Source organism: Impatiens glandulifera, chromosome 1 (genome assembly GCF_907164915.1).
Source record: "Impatiens glandulifera chromosome 1, dImpGla2.1, whole genome shotgun sequence".
NCBI lineage: Eukaryota > Viridiplantae > Streptophyta > Magnoliopsida > Ericales > Balsaminaceae > Impatiens > Impatiens glandulifera.
Genome location: NC_061862.1, coordinates 103,168,353 through 103,186,825, shown reverse-complemented (window position 1 = coordinate 103,186,825; position 18,473 = coordinate 103,168,353). Strand labels below are relative to the sequence as shown.

The 18,473-nt window shown below is 30.7% G+C and overlaps 2 protein-coding genes across 2 annotated transcripts; both read left to right on the top strand.

The window, feature by feature from the left end:
• The first annotated feature begins 412 nt into the window (after positions 1 to 412).
• On the top strand, positions 413 to 1,234 carry LOC124938980 (uncharacterized mitochondrial protein AtMg00810-like). Its single transcript, XM_047479501.1, has one exon. It carries the CDS (start codon positions 413 to 415, stop codon positions 1,232 to 1,234), a length of 822 nt encoding a protein of 273 aa, XP_047335457.1.
• Positions 1,235 to 10,576: 9,342 nt separating this feature from the next.
• LOC124919458 (aspartyl protease family protein 2-like) lies at positions 10,577 to 12,727 on the top strand. Its single transcript, XM_047459698.1, has 2 exons — positions 10,577 to 11,305; positions 11,684 to 12,727. Exons 1-2 carry the CDS (start codon positions 10,700 to 10,702, stop codon positions 12,482 to 12,484), a joined length of 1,407 nt encoding a protein of 468 aa, XP_047315654.1. The 5' UTR covers positions 10,577 to 10,699; the 3' UTR covers positions 12,485 to 12,727.
• The last annotated feature ends 5,746 nt before the right edge of the window (positions 12,728 to 18,473 follow it).

Below are 18,473 nucleotides of genomic sequence, written 5' to 3'. Positions count from 1 at the left end.
TTTTTAAGAAAATCAATGAGTTCACCGATCGTCTCCACCGGTTTTCCAGAACAGATCTACTCAATCATTGTGGAGTAAGCATATCGGTCGACCGCGATCACTAAATGTCATATGATTCTTTCAATCCAAATAGTCCACTAAAAAATAATTGGGATGAGAACCCATCAACTCAATCCGATCGAGCTCGTGATTTTTATCCAAACATTACAACAATTGATCATTCATCACTCATTCAATGTCAATCATATTCCAAAATAGGCTCCAAATCGCAATCACTCATTTGCAATGCAAAAGCAAGTGATGTGTTATTTCCACTTCTTCACAGAACATTCTACAACGATCAATCATAATGCACTCTTTTTTCATGCATTTATTTGTTAAGCGCACAACAGCAGGATACATTTTTTTATCCATGTATGTTGATGATATGATTATTACATGTGATGATCATGATGGTATTGAATCATTGAAGTCTGAGTTAGCACACTCATTCGCTATGAAAGATTTGGGCATGTTACAATACTTTTTGGGAATTAAGGTAGCTTATTCTCCAAAAGGTTATCTCTTATCTCAATTTAAGTACATTGTTGATTTGTTTGAACATGTTAGACTAACCGACAACCGAATTGTTGATACACCCCTGGAGACCAATGCTAGATATTCTTCATCTGATGGCACTCCTTTGGAGGATTCTGGTATTTATCGTACCATTGTTAGCAACTTGGTTTATTTTACTGTAACTTGCCTAGACATTGCGCATGCAGTTCATGTGGTTAGTCAGTTTATCACTTCCCCTATTACAGTTCATTGGGTTGTTGTTCTTTGTATTCTCATGTATCTTCGGGGCACTCAATTTCATAGTCTCATGTTTCCTTCCACGTCTTCGTTAGAGTTGCGTGCCTACTCTGATGTAGATTGGGCTGGTGATCCTACGAATCGCAAGTCGACCACTGGATATTGTATTTTCCTCGGTGATTCGCTTATTTCATGGAAGAGAAAAAACAAGATGTCATCTCTCGATCTTCTACATAAGTTGAGTATCTTGCCATGGCCTCGACTACCTGTGAAATTGTTTGGTTACGCAAATTACTTACTAATATGGGTATTTCTCTCTCTCACCCTACTTCGCTACATTGTGATAATTAACGTGCTATCCAGATTGTACGGAATTATGTCTTTCTTGAGCGAACCAAACATATCGAGATTGATTGTCATGTCACTCGTCATCATCTAAAGGCTCACACCATCACTTTGTCATTCGTTCCTTCCTCCTTGCAAATTGCTGATATATTTACAAAAGCACACTCGACTTCGCATTTTCATTTTCTAACTGACAAACTCTCAATGCATATTGATGTTGCATCGTGAGTTTGAGAAGGGATGTTAGATATATTAGTTTTATTATCTTTATTAGCAATTAAAAGTATTTTAGTATATTAGCCCTTAAGGGTATTTTAGTCTATTGTAATCACCAACTATAAAAACTCTTTCATTACATTCAGTTTATTTTATGCTTGCTAATATGAAACTCTAACTTCTTTCTTTATTTTATCACTACTTATGTGAATTCCAAGTCAAAATGTTGTTTCCAATAAAGAAAACTACCTCGGAGGTACTTTTGCGATCGTCAACATCGCCAGCGAGATCACTATCGATGTAACCTACTAATGTAGTTTTACCTCATCTTGACTTATAACAGCACCCATAACCCAATGTACCACGTATGTATCGAAGTATCTACTTGATCGCAGCCTAATGTTGAGAACTTAACGCCTCCATGTATCGACTAACTATACCCACAATGTGAGCAATATTAGACCGCGTGTTTAATAGGTAGCAAAGACTGACAATTACGCTTCGGTACCTTGTTGCATCCATAGTCGTACTCCTGTCATTCTTGCTAAGACGGAGTCAATGCTCCATTGGACTGTGACACAGATTAAAGTCACACATGCCAACTTTCTCCAAAATCTTCGCAACATATGCCTTTTGACATAATGTAATTTCATCATCGTTTTGACGTACTTCGATCCCCAAATAATAACTTAGAAGACTGAGGTCGCTCATTTTAAACATGTCTTGCATTTGTGTCTTGAACTTGATGATATTTTGTACACTTGTGTCCGTAATAAACAAGTCATCCACGTAGACACCCACCAACAAGAAGATTTAGCATCGCCTCTTCTATAGACGGCATGCTCGAGCGGGTTTCTTGTGAAATTAAGTAAAGTAAGGGAGGCGTCCAATTTTGAGTACCATGCTTGTGGTACTTGTCGAAACCCGTATAATGCCTTATGCATCTTAAGAACTTTACGTTTGTTCTTGGAATCGATGAACCCAGGTGGTTGTTCTACATAGACCTCCTCTACGAGATCACCATTCAAGAATGTTGACTTCACGTTCATGTGGTGTACTTTCCACTTGCTTTGTGCAGCGAGTGTGAGTAATATACGTACTATTTCCATTCTTGCTACTAGAGAATAAATTTCCTCGAAATCCACCCCTTGGCACTACGCATATCCTTTTGCGACGATTCTCTCCTTGTGCTTCAAAATGTTGTCGTTGGGGTCCTTTTTTAATGTGAACACCCATTTGAGCTCGATGGCTTGATGACCAGTTGGAAGTGACACAAGCTCCCACGTTTTCTTCTCAAGAATCGACTTCATATATTCCTCCATGGAATCCTTTCAAGAGACATTGGTAAGTGCCTCGTCCATGCCTTTAGGCTCCTTAGTAGCCAAAAAACCAAGTCCACTAACTTTGACATTAACGACCTCATTAGTAGGATTGTAGATGCCTTCAACTCGTCGGTAACGTCGAGGTTCTAAGTCGGTGTTATGGAAATCATCATGTGTTGTGTGGCCCACTAGTTTTGCCTCGGACTAGGCACAAGCGTTTGTGGCTTTGGTTCCTATGCACTAGATTCGGGCATCAAAACACTAGTCTCTATGGGATAGACCACATTGAATATAGTTGGTGTTTTTCCCATCTCCATGTTATCAACTATCTCCCAATTTCAAACATGATGTTCCTCGATAACAACATCTCTAGTTCGTATAATCGCTTCCATACTAGATCATACACCCGATAGGCCTTTCCTCCCTCTTCGTATCCCACTAGTACCCCCGACATCGAGTGATCCATGAGCTTGTGAATGCCCAGACCGAGATTATTCACATGTGTTAAGCAATCGAAAGTCCTCAAATGGTGTACGTTAGGCTTCCTCTTGTTCCAAGCCTCGTAAGGTGTCATGCCTTTAACACTCCTTGTTGGTGCGCGGTTTAAGAGATATACATCCGTCTTTACTTCCTTTCCCCAGAACATACCCAGTACTTTCATTGACTTCATAAGACAATGTCCTGTCTTTATTACTATCTAGTTACGCCTCTATACGACGCCATTTTATTGTGGTGAGTAAGAAACTGTAATGTTGTGCTTAATGTCGTCCTTCTCACAAAATTCTACAATTGCATTAGAATTAAACATTCCTCCTCGGTCAGATTGGATGCGAGCAATTTGCACTCGCATTTTTCCTATGTTGTCGCGTTGATCTTCTTGAAGTAGCGCAACACTTTGTCATTTGTTAAAGTCATCGACTACAAGCAAAAAATATTGTTTCCCACCTCTAGTTGTTGGTGTGATCGGGCCACACTGATCGATGTGAACTAACTTTAGTGGGCGTTATGTTCCATATGTAATGGTTTGTGGAATCGAAGTCTTTTGATGTTTTTCCGAACGCACAATCATCATAGAATTTCTCCATGTGCTCGATTTTTAGAATAGTGCATACTAACCACTTGAGTGAAAGATTTCAAAGAGCACTAAAGTGCAAGTAACCTAAGTGTGTATGTCACAACCATGCGATATCATCCTTTTGAGCCAATACACATACTAGTGCTACGAGATTCGGTTTCAACGTGTAAAGTCGATTACGCGTTCGTTGAACCCGAGCGAGTATTTTGCGTGAGTGATTAGAGATGCAAAGCACCCCATTTTCGATGACGGTCTTGTAGCCATTTTCGTTAGGTTGACCAAGTGAAAGGAGATTACTCTTTAGGCTTTAAATATAAAAATATCAGATAGAATCTGATGGTCGCTAATGACACATTCAATCATCACCATGCCCTTTCCACATATATTTACCACAGAATTGTCGTTGAACCTTATATTACCCTTTACAGTTTCGTCAAGCATTACGAACACCTTCTTGTCACTCGTCATGTGACTACTAGCTCCGGTGTCCAAGTACTACACACATTTAGTGGTATCCCTAGGTATAACTTTTAACTTAATTTAAAAAAATCTCTTGTATGTTGTCGTCGGTTGATGTTGTGGTATAGATTTGTGCCATTAGTAGAATTGGACCTTCATCTTCCTCAAAATTTGCTTCTACGAGATTCGCTTGCTCTTGTTGCTCCCGGTCTCGCTTGGTCATGCAACACTCCTTGGCCCAATGAGCAGGGATGCCACAATACTTACAACTTCCCTTTTTCGTTTAGGAGAAAGGAGAAACGAGACCAAGAGTAGCAAGAGAAAGCGACACTCCTTGAGCACTACCTATGTTCATCTCCTCTTTTCCTGAATGAAAAAAGGAAAGTTGTAAGTAATGTGGAATCCCTGGTCATTGGGCCAAGGAGTGTTGCAAGGCAAAGTGAGGCCGAAAGCAACAAGAGCAAGCGAATCTCGTAGAAGAAAATTCCGAGGAGGATTAAGGTCTGATACTACTGATGGCACATATTTGTACCACAACATCAGCCGACGATGACATAAAAGAGGTATTTTAAATGAAGAAAATGGTGTACCTAAGGATACCACTAATAGCGTGTGGTACTTGGACACTAGAGCTAGTAGTCACATGACAAGTGACAAAAGGTGTTCACAATGCTTGACAAAACTATAAAGGGTAAAGTACAATTCGACGACAACTCTATGGTAATTATATGCGGAAATGACATGGTGATGATTGAATGTGTCATTGGCAACTATCGAATTCTATCTGATGTTGTTGGGTCAAATTATTTTGATTAAAATAATTAAGAGAATAAGCGTATTCTATGCCAACTTTATTTTGATGATATGTGAGTAAAATTTAATTGTGATTAAAACTTAGTTAAGAATGAAGCTAAGTTGTCTAATTGTCTCTATCCAGGTGCATCAGACTATGCTAGCTTAGACGTGGTCTAAGAAGGCCAATTAGACGTAGTTAGACGTTGGCGTCTAACTCCTTCAAACAAGTCTGAAGTGATATGTAGTTAGACGTTGTAGTGTAATAGATATGTAGTTAGACGTGGTAGTGTAACAGATACGTAGTTAGACGTTGTAGTCTAACAGATACGTAGTTAGACGTTGCAGTCTAACAGATACGTAGTTAGACATTGTAGTCTAATAGATACGTAGTTAGACGTTGCAGTCTAACAGATACGTAGTTAGATGTTGTAGTCTAACAGATACGTAGTTAGACGTTGCAGTCTAATAGATACATAGTTAGACGTTGAAGTCTAACTACATTAGACGTGGTAGTCTAATGGGAAACGTAGTTAGACGTTGGCGTCTAACTTCTTCAAACAAGTCTGAAGTGATACGTAGTTAGACATTACAGTCTAACAGATACGTAGTTAGACGTTGCAATCTAACAGATACGTAGTTAGACATTACAGTCTAACAGATACTTAGTTAGACGTTGAAGTCTAATTCCATTAGATGTGGTAGTCTAATGAGAAACGTAGTTAGACGTTGGTGTTTAACTCCTTCAAACAAGTCTGAAGTGATACATAGTTAGACGTTGCAGTCTAACTCCATTAGACTCGGTGGTCTAATTAAACGCGTAGTTAGACGTTGACGTCTAACTCCATTAGACTAACAGTCTAATGGAATACGTCTAATGCCTCGTTTCAGCAACCGTCTGAAGTTAGCATACGTCTACCCACGATCAACTAGTTGTCTGCTACTCTGCTCCACTCATTCTTGTGCAGTCTGACAGGCCAGCTAATTGTATCCAATGAAAGAATGTCACGTACCAAATGTCCTTCTAACAGTTTGTCCAGTACAAGACAATATCAAAGAGAATATTCGGCGCACTACCAGTTCGGTACGGCCACGATAAATTTGATTAGAGTTTGATATACTCTTGTACTATATGTGGTCTTCCAATGAGCGCTTGCCACATGTTCATGAAGAAGATTCGACCATTGGTGTCCTTCTACTACAAATAGATGCCCAAGGATAACCGATGAATCACTTGTCACCTTACTGATCTATCAATTATCCAACCAATTACCAAGCTTACTCTTGCACTTACTGATTTTTACATCATTCAAGCTCAAGAGAGAAAGAATCAAACTACTGTCTAGCTGTGAGAATATTGTTGATAATATTGTAAGTTGAATAGAGGTTGTTCTGTTTAATATAGTGTTAGCTAGTTCAGTTAGCTGTATTTGATTCAAAGAATTTAGTGAAATCCTTCCGGTTGTGGAAGAATGGGTGACGTAGGAGAGTTTGCTCCAAACATCCATAAACAACTCCCTGTGTTCTTTACTTTTTGTTATTCATCTTTCATTGGTTCAAAGCTTCAAATCCGACGAACACTTCCGCACTTGAAATCGCTTCAAGAGTTTGAAGGATTTGTAAAGAATAGAAACAAATTTTAACTTCAAACTGAGTTGAAATCAAATCGTTTTTCATAAGTTGTTATCAATAGCCAGACCTTAGTCTCTATTGGTTACACTGATCCTATCAGATATGTTCTATATCCCAAGCCTAAAGAGTAATCTCCTCTCACTTGGTCAACTTGATAAAAATGGCTATAAAATCGTCGTCGGAAATGGGGTACTTTGCATCTCTGCTCACTCATTCAAAATACTCGCTTGAGTTCAGCTAACACGTAATCGACTTTACACGTTAAAAACTGAATCTCATAGCACGGGTAAGTCTATTGGCTCAAAAGCATGATGTCGCATGGTTGTGGCATGCACGCTTCGGTCATGTGCACTTCAGTGCTCTTTGAAAACTCTCGCTCAAGGGGTTAGTACGTAGTATTCTAAAAATCGAACATGTGGAGAAGTTCTGTGATGGTTGTGCGCTCGGAAAACAACACAAGACTTCGTTTCCACAAACCACTACATATCAAGCACAACCCCTGCTAGAGTTAGTTCACATTGATCTATGTGGCCCGATAACACCGACAGACGAAAGTGGGAAACGATATTTTTTGCTTATAGTTGATGACTTTAGTCGATATATGTGGCTTGAGGTGCTCAAAGCGAAGGACGAAGCATTACTCTACTTCAAGAAGATCAAAGCAGTAGTATAGGCAGAACGCACGTGTAAATTGCTCGCATTCCGATCTGACCGAGGAGGCGAGTTCAATTCGCACTCGCGTTCTACCTCTACTATCGCTTGATCTTCTTGAAGTGCATCACTCCTTCGTTCTTCCAGCCTCTGCTCGTCGCCTCTTTTCTTTTTCATGTCATCGCTAAAACAAATTGAATATCGTACAACACGAATAACACTTGTTATTGCAAAAAATAAAAATATAGTTAAAAGAGAAAAACTTTTGATTGCATTTTATTAATCATTAGACATAATCTATTTATACTTATAATATTTAATTGAAAATGAAATAAATAGCGCAATAAAATATAATTTAATTCTATAAAGTAAAATAAGGGAATGTTCTTTGCATATTCTCAAAATAAAAATTAACATATTTTCTAAGATAAAATTATTGAGTTGCTATTATTTAAGGTATAATTTATTGGGCTTAACTAGATTATCTAACCATAAATATATATATAAATTGATATTATATATTAAGAAATAAATGAGGTAATTTTTTTTTTTAATTATTGTGATGAGTAAATAGAATATTAGAAATAAATGTGTCAATTTTTTTTTTATTGTGAGAGATATAATTTTGTTATTATATACAAAATGTTATATATACAACATTATGAGCAGAGAATATTTATAAATATATAATACGTGTAAATAAAATATATTGAAAAAGAGAGATAAATTATTTATTTTAATAAATTTCTATTATATAATTATTCTATATTAAGAAATAAATGAAATGAGAGATTTTTTTTAACTATGGTGAGGTATATAATTTTTTTATTATAAATGAAATATTATATATATATATATATTATATTAAAAAATAAATTAGAAGGTTTTTATAAATAAAAATATAATATATATATATATATATATTATTCATTAGACAATAATATATATATATATATTACAGGATAAAGAGAGAATATAATTATATGGATGATTTATAAAAAAATATTTATATAAAATTAATTAAGAGAAAGAATGTATATTTGTATCATGAAAAAATATAATATAAGTATATATACAATGAGAGAGAGAAAATAAAATAGTTAGTCAAGAGAGGATAATATAATGAAAAAGTATTTGATATATATGAATATATTATATTAAGAAATAAATGAAAAGTTATATAAATAAAGATATAATATTATATATATAAATATAAATATGATGGGTAAAATATATAAATATTTATATATAATTTAATAATGAGAGAATATATATAATATATGGATATAATGTGTGAGAAAATATAAATTAGTTAAAAAAGATAATATATATTTATATAATGAAAAAATATTTAATATTTATGAATATATTATATTAAGAAATAAATGAAAAGTTATATAAATAAAGATATAATATTATATATATATAAATATGATGGGAGATAATATATATATATATATATATATATATATATATAATGAGTAAAATATATAAATATTTATATGTAATTTAATAAATTTAATAATGGAAGAATATATATAATATATGGATATAATGTAAGAGAAATATAAATATTTATATGTCAAAAGAATATATATACATATATTCTTATAAATAAAATAAGTAAAATATATAAATATTTATATATAATTTAAAAGAAATGACATGAGGAGGGAATTTATAAGATTATATGAAAAAAAAAAATTACATGTCAATTTGATTAAATGGAAAATAAAAATAAAAATAAAAAATTTCTTTCTCACTTTTCTTTATTATTTTTTTTCATTTTTTTTAACAGATAACACTTCCTCTGATATTTCCTGCCCAAATTCAACTTGGCTTATTATGAAAAGCTATACTTTAAAAATTATATTAGAGTAATGATTTTATGTCATAAATGAAGTAAAAAATATGAGATAACACGTATTACTTCATTATATTGTATAAATAATAATAAATAAATAAATAAAAGAATTTCCGTTAATGTGGCAACGTGATTGAGAAGGTGCTCCAATTATTTTAGATTTGAGAATTGATTTTTAAAAAATAAAGGAAAAAAATGAGAATTAAAGTCACTAAAGAGGGAGAAGGTGAAGTGGTTATGGTGGGGTAGTAAATTAAGGTCATAATGGATACTAGCAGTCTTGGTCCCTATTTGTTTTTGTTTAGGAATAAAATTAAATATGAATTTGACTGTACCATTATTATCATTGATCTAGTTTCTTGATTTGTTTAAATATATCATATATTTTTTTATGCACTTAATTCCTTATAATCTGTTTAAAAGTAGAGGATTAGTGAGAATCTATAAAGCTTAATAAAAAACATAATAAGAAAAAAATAAAGTACAAAGCATTTACTAACTGAACTATCCTATATCTACTAATAACCAACCTTTCTACACTTTTTAAACAAAGGAAAATCAATTGCCAATCCAAAAGATATGCATATAAGCTTTCTTATTATAACTCAACAATACAGGATAAGTACAAATCTGAAAAGGCTCTTATTTTCAAATTCACTAGTTAATTAAATTAATAAAAACACTTATCTAATAATCAAAAATCTCAAACTCGATTTCACTAAAACCACCAAATATAAAAAGAAAGTAACGACTTATGTTCTATATTTTTAACACTTAAATTAATTTGTTTGTATAAATGAGTGTGACACCACAACCTACATATCAAAATTAACACTAGAAAAATCTATGTTAGAATTGTCTAAAATAAATTGTGAGATAGTTTAGGTAAGATATTCCTCAAAAATAAGTATTTAATAAATCAAATATTTTAATTTAAATGAGTAAAATAAATTTGAAGCAAAAAAAACTATAAAAGTTATCTTTTTAAGAATAAATATAGTAACTCAAATATTAAGAGTATCCATTATAATAATTTGAATTTAGAGATGGTCTATATATAATTAGAGATAAAATGAGGGGATTGGAGTACTTTGCTGATTTATTTTTATTACAATTTTTGTCTCGTTTGATTTTGTGAAATGAGGATACAAATATCATTTTCACTCAAAATCGACCATAATAAAAACAATTTAGATCGAAAACACGCGAATAAGATTAAATTCCTATTTTTTATAACTAATGTGAATCGAGCTAGCTTAAACAAAAATAAAAAACAATATGTTATTTATAAAGGAGAACATTTAATGATGAACATTGAAAATAGGTGTAAACGGCAAAAGTAAACAGCTGGTCGGCATATTCACGGATGTAGACCAAACAGGCTTTAATTCCAAGTTATTTAACCCTTTTTTTATTTTATTTCTTTTACTACTTCCAATTTCCAATGTATCAATTCATAAACAAAATCATACTTCATTCTTAAAAACCTCTCACTAAATCACCCACCTTAAATCCTCCGTCGCCGTCGCCGCCGGTCGTGGCTCAAAGATGACGGTTTTCTCAACTCTATCCATTCTCATTTCCCTCATCTCCCTCCAAACCACCTTCTCAAACCCACTTCAATACCAAACTCTTTCCCTAAACTCCCTTCCCAAAACCCTTCCATTACCTTCCCATGATGAATTTCACCCCCAAGAACTCACCGGCGCCGGAAAATCTTCACTATCGTTCCAACTACACCATCTTGACTCACTAATCTCTTACAATTCCACCCCAGAACATCTCTTCAACCTCCGTCTACAAAGAGATGCCAAAAGGGTATTTTCCCTTTGCTCTGCTGCAGCCAAAAACATCACCCGCCGTACTGGAGATTTCAGCAGCTCTGTTATCTCCGGTCTTGCTCAAGGATCCGGCGAATACTTCACTCGTTTTGGTATAGGTACTCCTCCTAGATATGCTTATATGGTTTTGGATACAGGAAGTGATATTGTTTGGATCCAATGTTCTCCTTGCCGGAAATGTTATACTCAAAGTGATAGATTGTTTAATCCGGCCAGATCTACTTCGTATTCTCCGAATTCATGTGATTCTCCGGTTTGTCGGCGGTTGGATAACCCAGGTTGTGATAGCCGGAGGAAGACATGTCTTTACCAGGTGTGAATATGACTAATTGATTATCATATCAATACCTGTTTTACAGTACATAGATTTATAATTCTGATATCAGATAAGATATTCCTGTTTATCCCATGTGCGTATAACGTGGGGTTTTGTTGTCTAATATACCCATAACAAACAACAAATTATGTTACATAATTAACTGTTAGAACGAACATACACCACGTGTTTGTTTTAAGAAAAATGTTTTTTTTGAAATCTGCCATTGTCACATTCATTGAATTGGTTTTGATTAGGAAAGGGTTTCATTTTGATGTCTCTAAGGTATACTTTGAGATGTTGAAATTTTTGTCTATATTTGGTTTGAGCAAATTGACATTGAATTCTGGTTAAATCTACATTTTTGTTTAACAGGTTTCATATGGAGATGGGTCCTTCACCGTGGGTGATTTCGCCACTGAAACGTTCACATTTCGCGGTAACAAAGTCGAAAAAGTCGCATTTGGTTGTGGCCACGATAACGAAGGCCTATTCGTTGCAGCCGCGGGTTTATTAGGTCTAGGACGAGGGAAATTATCTTTCCCTGGCCAAACCGGTCATACATTCAACCAAAAATTCTCTTATTGCTTAGTTGATCGTGTTTCCTCTTCTAAACCATCAACAATCCTTTTTGGAAACTCGGCTGTTTCACGAAACGCTGTTTTCACTCCATTACTCACAAACCCGAAACTTGACACCTTCTATTATCTAGGCCTAGTTGGACTCAGTGTAGGCGGGACTCGTGTCCCTGGTGTCTCCCCTTCGATATTTGAAGTCGACTCTGCGACTGGAAACGGAGGCGTGATCATCGACTCAGGGACTTCAGTGACCCGACTCACGAACGCTGCCTACACTGCCTTTCGCGATTCGTTCAGGGCTGGGGCTTATGACTTGAAAAGGGCACCGAACTTTTCGTTGTTCGATACTTGTTTTGATTTGTCGGGGAAGAAGGAGGTTAAGGTTCCCACCGTGGTTTTGCATTTTGCTGGAGCTGATGTGTCGTTGCCGGCTTCGAATTATCTTATTCCGGTTGACACGTCGGGAACGTTTTGTTTCGCGTTTGCTGGGACGAATAGTGGGCTTTCGATTATCGGGAATATACAACAACAAGGATTTAGGATTGTGTATGATTTGGCGAGTAATCGGGTCGGGTTTGCTGCTCGCGGGTGCGTTTAGTTTGATATTCGGTTTGGTTTGTTAGCATAAAAGGTGACAAAAAGGCTGCACCTTTGCAAGTTACTTAAACTATCTATCTACAAGGAAATATATAAGTTTCTATTTTTATTCTAAGATGATGATCAAAATGGTAAAAGGAAGACTAGATTGGATCAAATTAAAGATCTTTATGTTTTGATCTTTTCACATGAATCTTGTCTAATGTTTATTTTAAATTTTATTTATGGGTACTAGTTATGACCAGTTATTAATCTTCAATTTCTTAAATGTTCTTTTGACTTTGTATTTTGGGAATGGTACCGGCTTCATTTAAAAACAAATTTATTTTTTATATTTTAATTCAGATTACATCACTTTAAATTTTGATTATTTGACACTAATTCATATATTTATTCACATACAAAAGTTTTTAAAAAGCTAAATAATTTGCAATTACATAGATCTTTTAGCAGAGCAAAGATTAAAAGTATAAAATATAAAAATATTGGATTGATTTGATAAAATATTCAAGTTTAATTTTTGTCTCAATTTAGATCATAAAGGTTAATAAATTTAGTTAAATTATGTTTTAAAATATTACTTCATATAAATTGATCCCTAAATAATTTTTTTGAAAAAAAAAATTGTTTTAAGTTAAAGTAGAACATATTAGAATGCTTTAAATTGAAATAAAAATTTTAATCATACAATTCTTAATATGTGCTGTTAGTAAAAAAAAATGGTTAATAATTATGATAAAGAAAAAATGTTTTTTTTAATTAGAATACTAGATAGTTGCCGTATCAAAATAACTAAAATACTATAAACAATAATAATAATAATAATAATAATATATATTATAAAAATATTTAGATATAAAGAAAGTAAAGACACGGATTGAACCCGTAGTTAGAGAGAAATAAAAAATATGTCTAAAATAATAATAAATTAAAAAATGGTTATTCAGGAAAATGTGTATTTTTTAGAATTTTTTTTGTCTTTTTAATGAAAATGTGATCTAGACTGAAAATTAAGTTTATTTTAATATTTTTTTATTAAATATGATTATGTTTTGGGATATTTTGTGTCATTATTTTTGTATTTTTGTTCCTGGCCATTTTTTATTTATTTATTAGTTTTTAGTAAATTTTTATTTTATTTCTTTTCTGCACAAATATAAAAGAAAGAATATGTGAAGTCGTCCTGTATTGCTTTGGTTCTCAACTTCCACGGCTCATATATTATATTAACTTTGGTACGTCATATTATTTTGCATTTGCTTGGTGCAATTATTAAAGCAAACATTCCCATTTTTTCTATTAATAATTTACTTTATTCACTCCAGTTTATTTAACTTATTCTCTCAAGTACATTAGTTTAATGTTAACTTATTTAGTCGTTAAATTTTAGTAGCTTTGATTCAACTTATACATCTTATTTATTTATTTTTTATATTTATAATATTATTTAATAATTAATATAATATATGTAATGTTATATGTAATTATTAATTTAATTTTAAATATTAATAAATAATTTAAATTAAAAAATAGTATATATTTCAAAATAAATTATATTAATATATTAATTTTTATAATTTTTTTGTTAATATATAATTTTAAATATTAATAAATAACTTAAATTAAAAAATAATATATTTTAAAATAAATAATATTAATAAAGAAAGTAATTTATTATTATTATATATATTTTTTCATCTTTCAACACACTCTCAATTTATTTTGAATTCTCTCACCCTTTTAGTATTATCATTCATTTCAATTGTAATATATACTTTTAGATAATTAAGACTAATTTAATTTCTAAAACTATAATTATAAATAAAAAAATCGCAAAGTGTATTTATATTATATATTATAAACAATAAATAAAAATATATTTAAATGTATGTTTTTTTATTATAATAATTTTATATAAATATATAGAATAGATGAGAGAGAATGAATAAAATGATTAGAAAAAAATTAAATAAATGAGAGAAAATGAATAAAATGATTAGAAATGAATGAAAAAGATGAGAGATAATGAATAAAAAAAACATTTAAAAATGATAAGAGAGAAAAACGCTGAGATTAAAATCTTAAACGAGAGAAAATTGAGTTTAAATGCAAAAATATGTTTGATTATAATTTTTTGCGTAAGCTTATTACGCTACTGTAACAACTTATTACGCAAACGCCTATATACTACTTATAAACTCCGAATCAAACGAACCCTATGTTTGTTAACCAAATAAATTATAGTAACTTTGTAATAATTTTTAACGTTATAATATTGTAATATCTCATCTGAAAAAAATACAAAATACATTAAAAGAAAAAGACTAAAATAAAATCTATTAAGATAAGAGGATCAATAAAAAAGGTCAAAATTCATATTAAGTTTCTCTGCAAATAAAAAAATTATATCAAAGTCTCAGTATATTTAAGGTTCTGAGTTCGAGACCGTCAGACGACAATTAGTTTAGTTCGAACCAATATTATACAAATAAATAAATAAAAGTATGATTAAAAAAAATATTTTAAAAGAAATCATTTAACTAATAAACTAACAAATTCAATCTTCTGTAACAAATAAAATGCAACATAAATGATTTGTTGATTTGTTGTTAATTGAATGTTCCTAATATTTTTTTCGAATTTATAAATGTCCAAATGTTGAATGCTACTAATAGTGTATTTAGCATTAAGGTGAAAATAAACTTACCGAAAATAATTGAATTAGACGTAGTAAATTTGACAAAGTTTTTATACAAACTATAGCATGTAGTCGCACGAATAATGATATAAAAAATTGTGAAACTTTTTTTTAAAAATTTTTTTTAACCGATTTAGGTTTATGAACGGATTAACTTACAGATATAAGTATTCATTACTCTCACATATATATCTAAATTAAACACAACTCTCGACTCTGTCAATAAACGCTAATATTGATGTTTAACTATAAAAATAACAATAAGTTTAAATGAGAAGATTCAAATCCTCAAAAATACTATAATTATTTAACTTATATAACAAGAACTCTTTTATAAATATTTTTTGAAAAGAGTATTGATAAATATTGGCAAATCATAATAAGTACATTAAATAATTTATAATATCTCAAATAATAGTCATTTTTTTATTTGGAGTTGATTTTAAGAAATTAATAAGATCGATTCTTAAAAGTAACTTATAATTGAGATTTATGAAAACATATGTTTGATCCTATATGGTGATGTACAAATTAACTGACCATTTACCCTCTCTTAGTTAGTATAATAAATCTCTACATAACATTGCAATTCAATGTTTTAAAAAATAAGCAATTTAAGAATCTAGTAAGTTTGTTAACCACATGGGTAGTTTATATGGAAAAGTCTTTCCTAAATGACTAAATACATATGGTTTCCATTCTCATTAAAACAAAATCTCCTAAGTTAAAACATGTTTATTGTATCTTTTAAACATTAAAATATATTTTAAACCAATAGCTAAAAACAAATCAAAATTACATTATTAAGAACACTTTTTTTTTAACCCAATCCATTTAACTCATCTCACTCATTCAACAATTCGTTGAAACTTAGTTCTCGACGAGAAAATGTAGTTACCATCTATAATCTTTGTTATATTTTCCACCTCAACTTAGACATTTTAAATGTGAATTATAAATCTATTTTTTTTTTTATCTATGCAATAAGAATCTTATCATTAATATTATCTAAATATAATTTAAATGAAATATTATTGATAAAGATAACTTGATTATATATATACATAAATTAAATTAAATTTAAAATATTAAATAATATTAATTTTATTTAATTCAATGGTGAGTTACATATAATAAATAAATTAATAAATAATACAAAATAACATCTAAAAAAATCAGTACACACAATTAAGTAGTATATATAGATATCAAATTGTAGGAATAGTTTACAATATTAATATTTGTAATAAAATCAACTATTATGTAATTTGTGGAGGGTCACTTTAAGTATAAACTCATTTGAGTTCTAAACCATAACGTGTGATGAAATAGAATAAACCGAACGAACCAATAAAATAATGTTAGAAGAATCTCAGCCAAATATGAGTAGGGGTGTTCATCGATTCAGTTTTCGGGTTATTCGAGATTTTCGGTTCTGTTTATTCGAATTATTATTTTTTAAGCCAATTAAAAAACCGAACCGAATTCGAATTTGATATTTGGTTCAAATTTCGAATAATTCGAATCGAATTCGATTTTCTTTTTTTCATTTTTACTTTTATTGTTAAATCTTTAAATCAGATTATTCTAATTCAAAACAAAATTTCAATTATGATGTTGAAAGAAGAAGATAGATCTTGAATTCAAAATAGGTGTTAAACGGGAGATATATCAAGATTTAACAATTTTGACAAAGAATAAGCTAAGACATAACGAGATTAAATAGATCAAACATAGAGATGTAGAAGACTCTTTCATGTGTGAATGGAGAAAAAATGTAGTTGAAGCCTGAAGGCTCTTTCATATGTGAATGAAGATGAAAGAGAGATGTGACGCTAAAAATTGGCTTAGTTTCATATGAGAATTGAGATGAAAGAGGAAGATGACGCCTTGAGATTATGTTAAGAGAATAGAGATAGGTAGAGAGAATATATGATTAAGTTAAAGAATAAAAAAGGATTGGGTATATAATATATATGAGGTGGGCGCTAAGAAATTGAGTTTAGAGAATAAAGATGAGGTGCCCTTTTAGAGAATAAAGATGAGTGGCCTGTTGAGAAATTATGTTTAAAAAATGAAGAAGCAATTATTATATATAATAATGATATAATATATAATAAAATAAATAAATTATTATATATTGTATATAATAAATAATTATATATTATATAAAATAAATTGTATATTATATATAATAAATAAAAATAAATAAACTCGTTTTTCGGTTTGGTTTTCGAGTTGAAATCCCAACTCGAAAATTAATTCGAAAACCGTATTTGAATTCAATTTATTCGAATTCGATCGAATATTCGGTTCAGACCAAATATTGAACACACCTAAATATGAGCGACAATTGAAATTATCTTTAACCGATGATCTGTCGGAAAATATTCTACCAAATAATAATTGACCATTTATATACTACCGAAATAATAAACTCATACAAATCATTGTTAATATATATACGTGTGAGGGATGAAACATCAAATAAAATAATTTATTATTAAAAATATAAAAAACAACTCTAAGTCCTATAATTTTGTCTCCTTTGTGGTTAAAAAGTGATATACTTGGACTTGAGAAATAATCACAAAAGTATAAACAATAAATGACCCACTTACGAGTAAGAATTTATAGACACTTATATTTTCCATTTCCAATTTATAATTTTCAAATAATCTCAAAATACTGAAATTGATTTTTAAAAATCTTAAAGCGAGTTCATTACAATAAATTAAAATAAATAATTATTTTTGGAAATAATATTGTATCAATAAATTCCAAAAATAATTAAAATTCGTGCAATACTAAAATAAAATAAAGGCAAACAAATATATAATTAAAAGAATAGACTAAATACACAATTATTATTTAAATTTTATAAATAAAATAAATAATAGGAGAAGTCATTTGACCTAAACCAAACCGATTTAAATGGTCGGACCCAGTCGTGAACCTAGGTCAAACCACGCGGAGGCAAGCACAGACCCAAGCGCTCAATAGGTAGGCCCATGCGCAAAAGGCCAGACGAACATACCGTCCATTAAGCATCTCAAGGAAGCACAAACGCATCATTGTCTTCTTCCTCCAAAATATATATATATATATATATATATATATATATATATATATATATATATATATATATATATATATATATATATATATATATATATATATATATATATATATATATATATATCAACCATTTTATTTGAAAATGGTAAATTCTTATTTTTGTCTCTTTTCAACCAAATTCGATAATTCAAAAGTCAAAATGATCACCAAGATA

Excerpts from the sequence above, each read along its gene's own strand:
- LOC124938980 (XM_047479501.1), top strand. The coding sequence starts at position 413 with ATGTATGTTGATGATATGATTATTACATGTGATGATCATGATGGTATT.
- LOC124919458 (XM_047459698.1), top strand. The coding sequence starts at position 10,700 with ATGACGGTTTTCTCAACTCTATCCATTCTCATTTCCCTCATCTCCCTC. Across the intron at positions 11,306-11,683 it reads GGAAGACATGTCTTTACCAG|GTTTCATATGGAGATGGGTC; the intron begins GTGTGAATATGA and ends TTTGTTTAACAG.